The following is a 13592-nucleotide window of genomic DNA, read 5'->3' as shown; positions in this document are numbered from 1 at the left end:
CCATTTACCATCCATTTACCATTTCAGACCCAAATACCTAAAATTTCTTCCAAATGCAGCCACGTTTTTCGCCCTTCGAAAAATGGCAACCCCTAAAATGGGACTCAAAACTAGTCATGACAAGATCAGTCTTATATTGAAGACCTTGAAAAATGTGGCCAGTGATGGTGTGTAGCTACGATCGCTAGAATGCTGAATACTGGAATTTATGAACGGTTATTGGTTGAAACACTATTCTATTATCTCCTTGAGTAGAGAAAAACTGACATTTATTTGTATGAAATTTGTCTTTTTTACTTTAAGTTGTGATTTTTAGGGGGTAGTGCAGGATTAGGTAGTTAAATTGTGTTCTGCAGTAGGCTGGCTGCACAGGCTCTGAGTTCTCAATACCAATCATACACAAAGTGACAACTGTGTCCCTTATTGGCTATTAGGTCCCTGTCTAACAAGCCTAACTCATGACATACAAGGCACCAGTGGCTGAGCTAAGCTGTGCTGAACCCAAGTGGTGTCAGTCTCTCCCTCCAAAGCTCCAGTATGGAGCATCCTCCCTTATCAGCATTGACCTTCCCCTGCACTGTCACCCATCCTGCTTTCCTCTGCTCACCTTTACTCTAACCTTCCTCCAGCCTCCCTAGACTGTGGCCTCCAGCTCATCAGGGGGAAATTGGGCCAGCACTGGCTAGATGATGAGGCTGGACGACAGCCCCATCGATTAGCTGTCCCCCAGGGCTGATCTGTGGCTAACTGCTTGCTGGATGGAGTCTCATATCTCCGTTCTTATTCCTAACCCTCACCAACACCCCTCTCTCCTCAGAACCAGCCCCACATCCCTTTGGCTCTAAGACCACGGTGCTTCCTTTCCTCAGCTCAGGTAGTGGGAAATAACAGGTCTGGGTAGTGGGAAGGTCACGACGGTGGATTTATGTCCAGTTTAACAGAGTAAGGCCACATTGGGTGCAGACATGAGCAATCAGAGCCAATGTAGGATCCTATATTTTCACTGATAGACCAGGGACAGGAGCTATTCACTCCCCTCAGCTTGATACCATTTAAAAGTCATGCACAGAGCGAAGGGGGGGGGGGGTTGCTCTCTGGCACATACACAAGTAAGATAACTGGTGAGGCTTTCCCATTTATATTATTCCAGAAGCAGGTTCAACTTTCATTGCTTCTTTCGTGGCAAGCAAGAGATTGCTGCCAATTTGATGGTGATGATGACAAAGAGTCATCAAGAGGTGATATGTCCACATGTCCTTAGCTAACTGGCCTGTCTTTCTATCTCTGCTCTGCACTAACTGGCCTAAAACTTAAGCAAGGTCCTTAATAGCTGAGCATGGCATTAGCCATCAGAGTCCTGCAGAGTGCCTGATGAAATCAGAATAATCACTGTCCTTGCTCTGTCAGATACAGTAGGGAGGATGGATCCACAAAGCAACTGATGGCGTGGATAGATGACTGAGCGAGTACGTGTGTGTGATAGGGGTGACTGTATGTTCATACGTGATTGTAGCAATCCAACCTTCAAACACCAACATGGGCTGTGGCTGACCTGCAGGAGCGACAGATAATTACACCAGTGACCCTTGCTGACCTCGCGTTTGCCTGCTCTGTTTATCAGATTTCACATTTGACAATGTTCCACAGAGAAATCTCTGGGCCATTTGTGAGATGGATTAGATTGCTTTATTGAAGGGCCCGTGGGGGGGAGGGGGTCAATGGGGGGCTTTCATGTTTGTTTGAGGTCGGGAATCGAGATGGGACAGAGCTGGTGTAGATGAACAAGGCAGCAGATCGGTATGCCAGACAAAGAACAGGAGCCCATTTCCAGGCCAGCTGCAACGATACGCTGAGAAACTATTCAGGGAATCTTAAGTGAGATCTCCTGATAGATCTCAGGCTGAAGCTGAGAAAATTTGTGAAAGGTCATTCTATTAATCTGGAAATAAATGTTGAGAAACCCACTTAGACAAGACTTATTCAGTAACGCTGTCACTGAGAATGCATTAGACCTGCTCTGAATTCCAAATCTTTTAAAAGACAGACATCAATTAATTCTGTCACAAATGTTAGATTTATGACTTCAGAGATTAAATCTTGCTGTGCGATAAAACAGCCTACTAGTGGGCTCAGATCAAAATCAGTTTGATTTAAAACTGTACACATTGAATTATATTGCCATTAGTTACTTTCTGGGCAGTGCTGTTCCTCTAGGATGTGAACTCATGGCAAACGGAGTGATCCTTTAACTTAATATTCCTACACAGGTATCTCTCCCCACACAACAGCTCTACCAATGTAAAGAAACAAAATGGAAAACAAAAAGTCAAAGCTGAGGAACAGCTTCAATTAAAGCTGGTGCCACACCATAAATCTTGGCCAAGCCCCGGTGAAATTGTGATGGGCATCTGAACGGTGCTTGCAAGGCCACAGCGGACATGTGAAACACACTGATGTCGATTTTATTCAATAGTTCATCAACTGGCCTAATATAAAAAGAAAGATTTGCTCACACTTAAATGGGTTTTAATGTGCGGGAGCAGAGTTGGCCTGCCTGGGCCTGGCTGATGAAGATTAGCTGACTTCTTTCATTAAGAGAGGCTGTCTGGTGCAGCCAGCTGAAGTGGCAAGACAATAACCAAGTGCTAATTGTGTGTAACCAGGTCCTTTGCCTTTAGCATGCGCAACGTATCTGGTCTGTGTGTGTGTGTGTGTGTGTGTGTGGTTGCAGGAGGGGACTTGTGTCTGTGTGTGTGTGCAACAAAGCCAAGTTTGGGAAGAGATGAGAGAAATGCAGGAACCCAGCCAACACATAACCTTACTGACGTTCCCCTAAGGTTCACTGTTTGATAGTGTTTCTTGTAACCTTCAAAAAACCTTCTGGTTCATTCATTAGCTCCAAGAATGTTCCCACAAATGATTCCATCATGGTAACATGACTGCCGTCTGGGAACAAGTGCCCTATGAGACTCTCCAGAATGTTTGGGGAAATGTGCCTTCAACATTCACATAAGGTGAATGCACATGAATGTGTTACATATGTCAAGAAAAGTTTTTGGGGCCCAGGATGTGCAGGGGAGGGGCTTTCAACAAAGGGTGTGTGAATTTTTTATAATAGTGTATGAAACCCTTCCCTTCATAGTAATTCCATGTATACAGCTATTTGGATCACCATGAATGTTTTTGATGGGAGCCAGTGTTATGTTTGTCCATTCTGGGCTACTGTGGAAACATGGACTCCATGGAAGCCCTTGGCTTTTGAAGATATAAAAAGCTTATTCGAAGGTAACAAAATGATATTTTTTTTATTTTCAGGTGATTATATAACCTAACCAAAACACTGGCTCTAGACCACCACTAATTGGTGCTATTACAGGGTTGTTGTATTGGATTGAAAAAACAATGTACATAATAAACGCATTGTAGGGGTAGCATTAAGGTTCAGCGAGGATGACACTGGAGTTTATTAAAGAAGGGTTTTTATTTCAAGGGCAATGCCAATCCAAACTGCTCCGTCTCCTCTGCTGCTGTGTTAAGAAGCAGTGTCCTGAAATCTCTGACCACATCCTGTCTGCAGGATACAGGTGGAGGCCCAGTAATGAAGACTGATTGGAAGCATATGTATGGACATGCAACTGCACCTGTAGCTCCAGGCTGACACTGTACAGTAGTAGTGCAGGATTATAATCACTGTGATGGGTCCAGCATGTGTCCCTACGGCCCCAGACGTGTCTACTTAGTCACTGGTTAGAGTGATAAATCGCAAATATGGGATCTTTCTTCAACTATCAGCAGCACTTGCGATTCACTATGCTGCAATCTCGCTTCCCTGACCAGTCATCTGCCTAGATGCAGGTATGGGGAAGGACCAGGAGTGTGGTCCAATCACTCACCTCTGATTGCAGAGCTGGCATGCGAAGCAGTCCAGGTGGTAGACATTCTCCTTGGCCCTCATGACCATCTCGAAGGCTGGAATTAGTTTGCTGCAAGCTGCGCAGTTTCCTGTTACACCAAACAACCTGAGCCACACACACAAGGAAGATACATGATGTAAGTCATTCCCCAAGCCTCAGTACAGAAAAGTAACTCTGGGGGGTGTCTAGCTTAGCTCAGCTTAGCAAAATGACTGGTAAGTGGAAAACTCATATCCTAGTCTGGCTAGCAGGAATTGTTAATGTACATGTTCTATGTTGTTTATTGAAACCTTAAAGAATTTAAAAATGTATTTAATAGGACAGCTGAAGGTTGACAGGAATGGGGGGAGAGAAGGGGGATGACATGAGCAAAGGGCAACAGGTCAGATTCGAACCTATGAGGGCGCAGCTCTACCAGGAAAGCTAGAGGGTGCCCTGGAGAAAAAGAAATGTAACAACCAAGAACCATAAGTAAAACAGCTTTGGGGTTGTTTGAAGGCACTAGGCTAGCCGTTTCCAACTGCTTTCAGCCTTTGTGCTAAACTAGGCTAACACATCCCAGACTCACTTGAGAACAGCAATGAGTTATTATACAATCTTTATCGTACAACTGCCAGAAAAAAATCATTTGATTGAGGTTGAACACCATCACCGATTTTTTTTTAGTTTTAAGTGAAATACTGACATTAAAACACAGTTTATATATTTTTTCTTTATGGCTTTTATTTGCATATCTTAATATTTATTTTACGTATTTATTTTTATTTTTCAGGTGCTGGTCTTATGAATCTTGGTGTACAGGTGCAAGTCCTGCCCCTTTTTGAAGCTTGGTCAACTTTCTCCTTTGCTGTACTATGTATGAAGATAGTTAACATGATATTTACAGTCATATCGTAGCTTAGCTAATGATAGCTAATGTCAACAAAATTCTAGCTAATTAGCTAGTAATTAGCATATATGTAACTGGCCGGTAAACTATTAATGTAGATTGGCTTAAAAAATATTATTATTTGTCTCTGTAGCAAAATGTTAGCTATTAGCTAACTAGTCAGCTAACTACCTAACTAACAAGTTTTACGCTGACTGTTGACTGTATGAAATATCATTTAAGAAGAAAGCTCAATGCTGTCATACATCATCATCAGTTCATAGCCTATGTTTTGGCGACACAAAAGTTAAACACAATTTCCTTTTTCCAAGACACCCAATGGATGGTGATGAATGAATGATGCACAGTTTTATTATATTATTTTGAGGCCAGAATTTGTGAGCCGAAGGCCCTGAGCACAATGCATTTGAACAATTATGCGTCTCATTATAACCGGAAATAGTCCAAATAAATTTACAATAGCATTCTGCTGCTTCTTGGTGACTCTGAGAATGAGAGTGACAGCTGTCAAAAAGATTGTGGTAAACACACAAACATGAGCTGCTCAGACAGATAGGGTCTCTGAATCAGTAACAAAAATAGCTTGGACAGAGCTGGGCTACAGTAAAAAAATAGCAGGACCACAGCTTGTGCCATAGAAATAGATGGGACATGGGTAGCACTACTGCCCAGGGAGGACCCTATTATTTCTTTGCCTGCTCCGGGGACATTAATGTGAGTATTCATTAGGGATTCAGGGCTGCTACTACATAGTGACCTAGACCAGACTACCAAGGGAAAAAAAAAATCTGATAACGAAATCATATAACAAAATAACCTATTAGGCAGACTTCTTGCGGCACTGTTAGCCGTCGTTGTTAAAATGATAAAACGGCATGCCACTCTCAGAGTCTGTAAGAGATCGCAATCTGATAAATGATCTCAGGGCTTTGGATATGCAGGGTTGTTTATTAACCTTCAGAAAGTATGTTTCCCAGAGGCAAAGGAAGCAGATAGATTGTGCCCTCATGAATATCTACAGAATTAAGAGCCACTGTCAACACACCTTGAGACAATGAAGGATATCTCTTATAACATGGTAGGTGGGTGAAAACAAAGAGGGCCAATTCGATGGATTAGTGCTGACTTAATTAAAAGAATTATGCCTTTTCCTTTGAGCAATCTAAATTTAGATACATTTGTGGTATCTCTTGTCTTTCCTCTTTTCTGCACAAATGTGCATTGCCGGCAGGCTTTTACATGAAATAGATGAAATGATGAGTTCTCTTTTTACAAAGCCGAATAATTCATCTAAAAAAAAAAAAAAACTTTAAAAAAGAAAAAGAAATGACAGATTTAGTGTGAGATAATGAGCACGAGTGTTTGAGCACAACATAACAGCAGCACTTTGTATGGAATCTTACGACAATGCAGCCTCCTCTGACTGTGCAGGGGCAAATGTCCTTGTCTTCCAGTAACCTGAATCATTTTCAGATAGCATACACTCAAGGCTCTGGATTATAAATGATGGAAGGTATTTGTGTCAAAAAGCAATGTTGTCAGCTTGAATCAAAACGGTGTTCTGTTTCACTGTTAGCCATGTCTGTCCTAGCTCTTCTCCCATCTCTTGCAAATTTAAGATGGCCCGTGCTGTTCAAAAGCACTTTCACACTACTTTGCTCTTGAGAAATTCGGGGTGAAAGCCCTTGTATCTGTGAACATCCAGCGTTTGTGTCTCTCATCCAGTAGATACTTGAATCAAAAAAGAAACTTTAAGAAACTTTACAATAAGAGACATAATAAATATCAATTCCAAATTTATATTTATTTTATTGATAGGATTTATGTTTCACTCATATATTTTTTCTTTCCCAATACATGTATTATTAACATTTATATTATTATTATTATTATTACTAGTGATTTAGTGGCAGTGTATCTTAAATCTTTCTTTACTACAACAGGAACTTAAAACTTCTCATAACCCTACCCTTAACCCGAGTCTTTGGTACGGGCTGTTTGGCTGTGTGTCATATCCCCATTTCTGCCAGACGACACATCTGCATGACCAATCACCATGGCCTAAAAAGTACCTGGAACTGACCTTTATCAGCTCCTGAGCAGTGTCCACATTGAGTTCCAGGAACTCTTACCCAAAGTGGTCGCAGAATAGGGGGGGGAAATAAATGCTGAATCTGTGACATCGGTTGCATCTTACAAAAGTCCCTGCAGTGGAAGGGGGCTAAAAGTAGACATGGATGAAACCTCTTGTTGTTATGGTAAATGGTAAATCTCCCTGCTCTGTACTTGTATAGCACCTTTCTAGTCTTCCGACTTACACTACATGCCACATTCACTTTCACACACATTCACACAGAGATGGCAAAGCCCATCGAACATGTACAGAACAGAAACTAACTCATTCATACACTGATGCACAGCATCGGAGCAATTTGGGGTTCAGTATCTTGCTCAAGGACACTTTGACATGCAGCGGGAGGAGCTGGGGATCAAACCAATCAACCTTCTTGATTGAGTTGGACGGACCCGCTCTGTCTACTGCAGCCACAAGCAACGTCATGGACCCACGTTGTTTATGTTTTTCTACTGTCCAGGGGCCTATACTTGCCTTTTCAAGGAATAAGCTGGACCACATGGGCAACTAAAGGCATTATAAATTTACTTATTAGTATAACAGAGACATGCACTGCTAAACATGACGTTTGTTTTTACAGTACGGTGACAATTCAAGTAATCTTCATTATGGTGTCTTTTTTTTTTTTCTGGTTTTGTCTATTTTTTTATTTTTTTTTTTAAATGCCACTGTTAGCCACAAAATCTGTTCATGTTCCTTTTCAGAGTCGGTCTTGCCTGTAAACAGTTGAAACTGTTGTGTAGTTATTTATTTTTTTTTTTTAAACACCTTATTGTTAATTTTCCAATTTATCATAATAAAACAATCGAAACTCTGTTGTGGTTACAAAAACTGTGAAGGACCATATAAAAAAGAAACGAAATCCGCAGCCCCAGCGGCCGCCGTCCGGCGCGCCAACAAGGAAAAAAGACAAAGGACCGACCAACACAAAATCAACCCTGGGACAGACACTCAGGTTCAGACAAACAGACGGGACAAAAAAAAGAAAAAAAAAGAAAAAGAAAAAGTAAGGGAAAAAAAAAACTGAGTGGCGGCCGTTAACAGTGTCCTTGATTGTACAGGATGACCAAGGCAGGTTCTTACAACATTTCAGGGTTTCCAGTTCCAGACCAGGTAATTGTTTCACATAAGTTATCAGAGGGTCCCAGGTTTTGTAGAATCTGTTGATGGAACCGTTGAGGGTACATCTGATTTTTTCCAGCTTAACATTCTGCATAACGTCCCTAATCCAGTGTTGGTGTAACGGAGAAAAATCAGCCTTCCATTTAAATAAAATCAAGCATCTAGCTAATAAGGAAAAAAAGGCAATGACCCTTTGTAAATTAACAGGGGGAACAAACCCTGTTGGATCAGAAAACCAACCAAAAACAGCAACCAAGGGAGAAGGTGAGATGTTATAAGTGTAAGCATTAGAGATGACTTCAAAAGGATGACCAGAAAGGAACAAGTTTTGAACAAGACCAGAACATATGATAGGAAGTAGCCAGAGTCTGTTTACATCTATCACATAAGGGGAAATATTCTTGCTAATTTAGCTTTTGAGAAGTGCAACCTGTGTAACACTTTAAACTGTATTAGAGCATGTCTGGAACATATGGAAAAAGAGTGGACTCTAGTAAGAGCCATATCCCATTCCTCATCAGACAGCTAGGCCCCCCAAGTCATTTTCCCACTGTTCTCGAATATGTGAAATAGAGAGGTTGCAGCTATCTATGATATGGGAATAAATAAATGATATTCTGCTCTTATTCAACATATTAACCTTTAATATGGAATCCAAACAGGAAGGAGAAGGGAGTGTAGGAAAATTATCATACTTTTTACGAGTAAAATCTCGTAAGTATCGCAAAAAATTATTATTTGCCAGATCGAATTTTCTGGATAGTTGTTCAAAGCTAGAAAAAGCATCATTAAAATACAGGTCCTCAATACTATGAATGCCCAGTGTGTGTAGTTTTTGACAGTCTCATTAACTGAAACTTATAGATGTAAGCCTATCAATTGAACTGAATTTCTTACAGAGGCATAACATAGGCCTAATTATGGGACTATTGGGTTTTTGCGAATATTTTTTAGCCAACATGCATTGATTTTGAGATCCATGTAAAAGACACACTTAAAAAACCCAACAAAAAAATAAAAGAAAATAAAAACTAACAAAAACAAAGACCCCCCAGGTCTTCCCAAACAGAACATCCAAACTCATGGCTGCTTCTCATACACTTTACTGCATAATTCATCCCGTACCTTCCTGTGCTGCTTTTAACCACTGCTTTAAATGATTAAACACCACCTCCCAACCTCTTCTGACTATTGGGCACAATGCATACATTGCCTCCTCAAATCAAACAATATTTTCATTGTCTCCAACAAGCTCAGCTAAAGAAGTGGAGTAGCTGATAACACTCTTCAGAGATTTACCCAAACTGCATCTGCGGCAGCACCAGTACTAAACCAACTGGACTCGCTGGGCTCTTGTGTGGCAAACACTCTTCAAAGCACAGCGCATAGGAAGCCCTGGCTCACCCTGCGGGGAGGGAAGATGGATGGAGCGTACCTGCCACTCGTCTTTCGCCGCTCCACCAGTTTGATGCCACAGACGCTAATGGCTCTCAGGGGAGGAGGCAAATTAAGCGTGGTTTGGTTGTAATGAATTCAAAGGCACAGGCTCCAACACAATCAGAGGATGACAGTTTAAAGGGCTTGTGTGCAAGGGCCTAGGACTCAATGTTTTCAGCACTGAATTATAATTGGTAATAAATATATACATATCTAATGCATCTTTCTCTACAGAAAGCTACAGACAGTACAGGTGTCTGCCATATATAGAACGCTGATAACTGGGGGTCTGCTGACAAGAAAATCCAGAATAACATATGTAGAATAGCAGGCGTGACATACACTTCATATCTATGGCTGACAAGATAGCATGTATATTTAAAGAGGTTGAAGATACAACATGAAATTAAAATTCATGCTTTGCTCAAATCTGAATTGAAAGAGAATAGATGCAGTCAGTGCCCGATACCTTGTTTCAGTCAAAAGGCATTCACTGTGCATTACAGCCTGGTACGGCTCAGTGGTATCTATTCAATGAGAGAAAAACAGACACCAATTAAATTATTCCACAAGGCTTTAGCCCAGTGGACCCCAAAACCCAATCTGAGTGTGCGGGCCCCCGTCCCTTTGGAGAATGCACGGGCGGTGTCGTGCCAGTGCTTTTTCTCAGCTTTGTCAAGCTAAATCCAAAATACAATGAACCCCCTTATTACTGGGCTGTAGGAAATATGCATTATACTAAAATATATACACAGAACCACAGATATTGTTCAAAGGCAAACACTGCTTGATGTGATGGTGGAGTGAATATCTATGCAATTTTATGTTACAATATCAATATACAATACAACATACTGCTACAGAAACACCAAACTCCAGCAGCTTTAAAGAGTCAGTTAGCACTAGATCACATCGGACAGGAAGCTGCTGCTGCACCACTCTGAACCTTTCTGATCACAGCTCAATCAGTGGAAGAAAAACAGTTATCTTCCGTTTCACAGCTGAGAAAACATGCAGCCATTAGCCAGGACAAAATGTTTGCCGATGATTTTAAGGCTTTAATCTTTTTTATTATCCAAATAGAATAACTGGTGCATGGAGGGTCCTGTTGTAAAGCTTTGTTTGTAGCTGCCACATACTGTTGAATTATTCAAATGTTGAGGTGACACCCAATCTAAAATTCTGTGCTTCGGCAACTAACACACACGTTTTTTAAGCAATGTTGTTAAAATTTCTCTCTTAAAACGCTTAAAATTGACCCGTCTCACTCCTTTTGGAATTTTGTTCCTTTCCTGTACTTAGATATGTTATGTGCTAGGCTAATCTATGTTGAAAATACAACTAAATTTTGAAGATGGTTAAAATGATCACTTCTTAGCTTAGCTAATGTTAACAAAACACAATGTTCTGTGAACATTAGCTATTAGATGTAGAAAGCTACCTAACGATTAAAGTAGATTAGCTAGTTAGTTAGCTAGTGTTGGCTCTGTAGAAAAACGCTAACTAATTAGCCAGCTAACTATCTAGCAAACCACTGATGTAGACAGCTAGATAGTTAGCTAGAGTTTTGTTCATGTTAACTAACTTAAGATGTGACTATGTCACTTTTCATTTTTAATCATCTTCAAAAATGTGGTTATCTTTTCAAGGTAGACAAGCCTAGCTATGTGCTAGGTTAGTCTATATCTAAGGAAAGGAGAAAGATCACAGAGGCTTGCTCAACCATTATTGGAGCACAGATCAAAAAAGCTTACAATCTGACCTAACCTCAGTTTTCACAGGAACTATTTTGTACTGAAGAATTAACCCCAATCCAAATTAGCATGTCCTGCAGGTTATTCTGTTGAGAGTGACAGGGACACTGTTTCTGGGGAGATGTTGCTGTTGAAGGTTTTAAATTTTTAGATTTTCAGTACTGTCGGCACAGCACATTAAATTCTGTTCACCTCCACTGTATTGCGGTAGAAACAAAAATGTTAGAGACAGATATCTCAAAACCTGAACAGACAAAACCATAACTACATACCACTAGAGGGGAGGGAGAAAATATGCTTTTTTGTAATCTGAGTGAACTGAACCTTTTTAAAACAAATGGTTGAACACTGCCTACTGAACAAACGTTGGTCAAGAAAATCAATCAACTCCTCCATCAATCACCTGACTGGGTATTCTAGCACCATCAAGGGCAACAAATGAAGCTTTTTTTTGGTTAATCCATTTTGGCGAGCAGGGGATGGGGGGGAGGGCTTTACTCTCGTCTTCACTCCACCAACCCCCATCTCTTCTATCCCTCCCACCACTTCAATTGCTCCAGCCTCGGCATGCATTCATCAGCTGCCGGATTAGAATTTGTTTCCTCACAAACCATTGATCATCGGCCTATTACTAGGCAAATGACAGTTAATTACCCACTACATTAACCACCGGGACCCGGGGACCGACTCCCTGTGCCATCAGTCAACATGATGAATGTGGCAAGTTCAGTAATGCACGGCCGTTTCCTCGTCCGCCTGCCACGCTGAAAACAACCCCTGGATCTCACTTCCAGACACCCAGAGAAAATCTATGGCAATCTGCATAATTACAGGCTCAGGGTTAATAACAGACAAATGATTTGTTGCATCTCAACATAGGCTTTTTAATGGGACTATGCTTTGTCCATTTGATGTTCCACCCTGAATAGAGCCACGCTGGTATCCCACTTGGAATTTAATCTCACTGAGGAGAAGCAAAAGTTTGGCTGCGCAACCAAGACTTTGTCCATAAGAGGGACAATAAAGGCAGGTTTGCCTGTTGATGCTTCATCACCAGAAAAATCTTGACATGTGCAGGGGAACAGAAACAAAAGGTGGGGCTACAAGGTGCTAATATGAACTGTGGCAGTGGGGGGAGGGTAGACAGTTAAGGGTGGCAGATGTAATCAGACTTGTGCGTTCCTCAATTTTGTCCCCCCTGCCTGTCTGATTGTCAGTGATTAAACAACTCTAGGGGCAAAATTATTTCAATTACCACGGGCATGACCTGGGAATTGTCCCTGGGATAAGATTTTCCTCCTTGAGTGCCCCGACTTGCCTGGCTGCCGGCTCTATCAGTTCTCATCTGCACCTGGACTCTGATAGCCTAATGATGAATTATGGCCTGCTTTCTGAGAGACTGCCGACCATACAGAGGAACATTCCTCTGAACTGTCAGCCTGAAGAGCAGCCGCAGAGTGCTACCTAATTAGCTCCTATAGAAACTCCTCGAAAAGGTTGAAAAACATTCACCATTTAACATCACGTATCACTGAAACTGTGAGAAGAAGAGATAAACTACTGTTGGCAGGCATGTCCTATGGTACTATCATCAAATATTAGTTGCATCCACAGTGATTGCATTGATCTTTTGAAATTTTTATTTTCATCAAAAGCAAACCCTAACTAAACCCATTAAGACATTATCCCTTATCTTTACCCTTTAACCGCTAGTCCCCATCTGCTTAAACTAAAATCACATAATTCCTGGTCATAATTTACCCAAGTTACTCTGCCCTTTAATGAAAAACAACTCTTTAAAAAAAGCATACTTCGAACAAAGTAACCAGGAAAATGCTTTCAGCACAGGTTTTTGGCAGTGATGTGTTTGGGTCCATTTTGAAGAGGGTATAATGAAAGATTCTGAGCCCTGCAGGAGCCAGATGTGCAGTTCGAAAGGCAGTTCCCTACGCCAATCCACCTGCAATCCCAAGCTGGGTGCCAGGCTATGGCACACTAGCCCTGCAATTATCTGCACAAAACATGCACAGTCCCACGAGTCATTGCTCTTCACAGCTAATTTAGCTAATCTCGACTGGAGGGGACGGTCCAAAAAATAATGTGTCCAGGCGACTGAACTGAAGCATTTTAGTTAAAATCAAAGTTCCAGTTTTTTGTCCCAAATGGAGACAAAATGGTGGCTCTGTTATTAAAGGAAAGTGAGAGAAAATAGTTTCCTTTGGAAATTTACTAACTGTATGCATTTTGGAACAACAAAGAATTATGCAGGTTGCTGCACTAGAATCAAGAACGATTGAAACATGGTTTTGGAAAATACTGAAGGAAAGTATTTGCCAGTTTTA

The 13592-nt window shown here is 41.2% G+C and overlaps 1 protein-coding gene across 1 annotated transcript in view; it reads right to left on the bottom strand.

Annotated features, from left to right (window-relative positions):
* lmo3 (LIM domain only 3) overlaps window positions 1-13592 on the bottom strand; it is a 47604-nt gene that overhangs the window by 7891 nt on the left and 26121 nt on the right. Inside the window, exon 3 of the mRNA XM_035675145.1 lies at window positions 3894-4019. Within this exon, the coding sequence (XP_035531038.1) occupies window positions 3894-4019 (126 nt within the window). The remainder of the gene's footprint in view (window positions 1-3893; window positions 4020-13592) is intronic.

The sequence above is a fragment of the Morone saxatilis genome, unplaced genomic scaffold (assembly GCF_004916995.1).
Source record: "Morone saxatilis isolate NCDOM2014 unplaced genomic scaffold, NCSU_SB_2.0 Contig10, whole genome shotgun sequence".
NCBI classification, from domain to species: Eukaryota; Metazoa; Chordata; class Actinopteri; family Moronidae; genus Morone; species Morone saxatilis.
The sequence above is the reverse complement of the archived record's forward strand: the minus strand, read 5'-3'. Positions and strand labels throughout refer to the sequence as shown.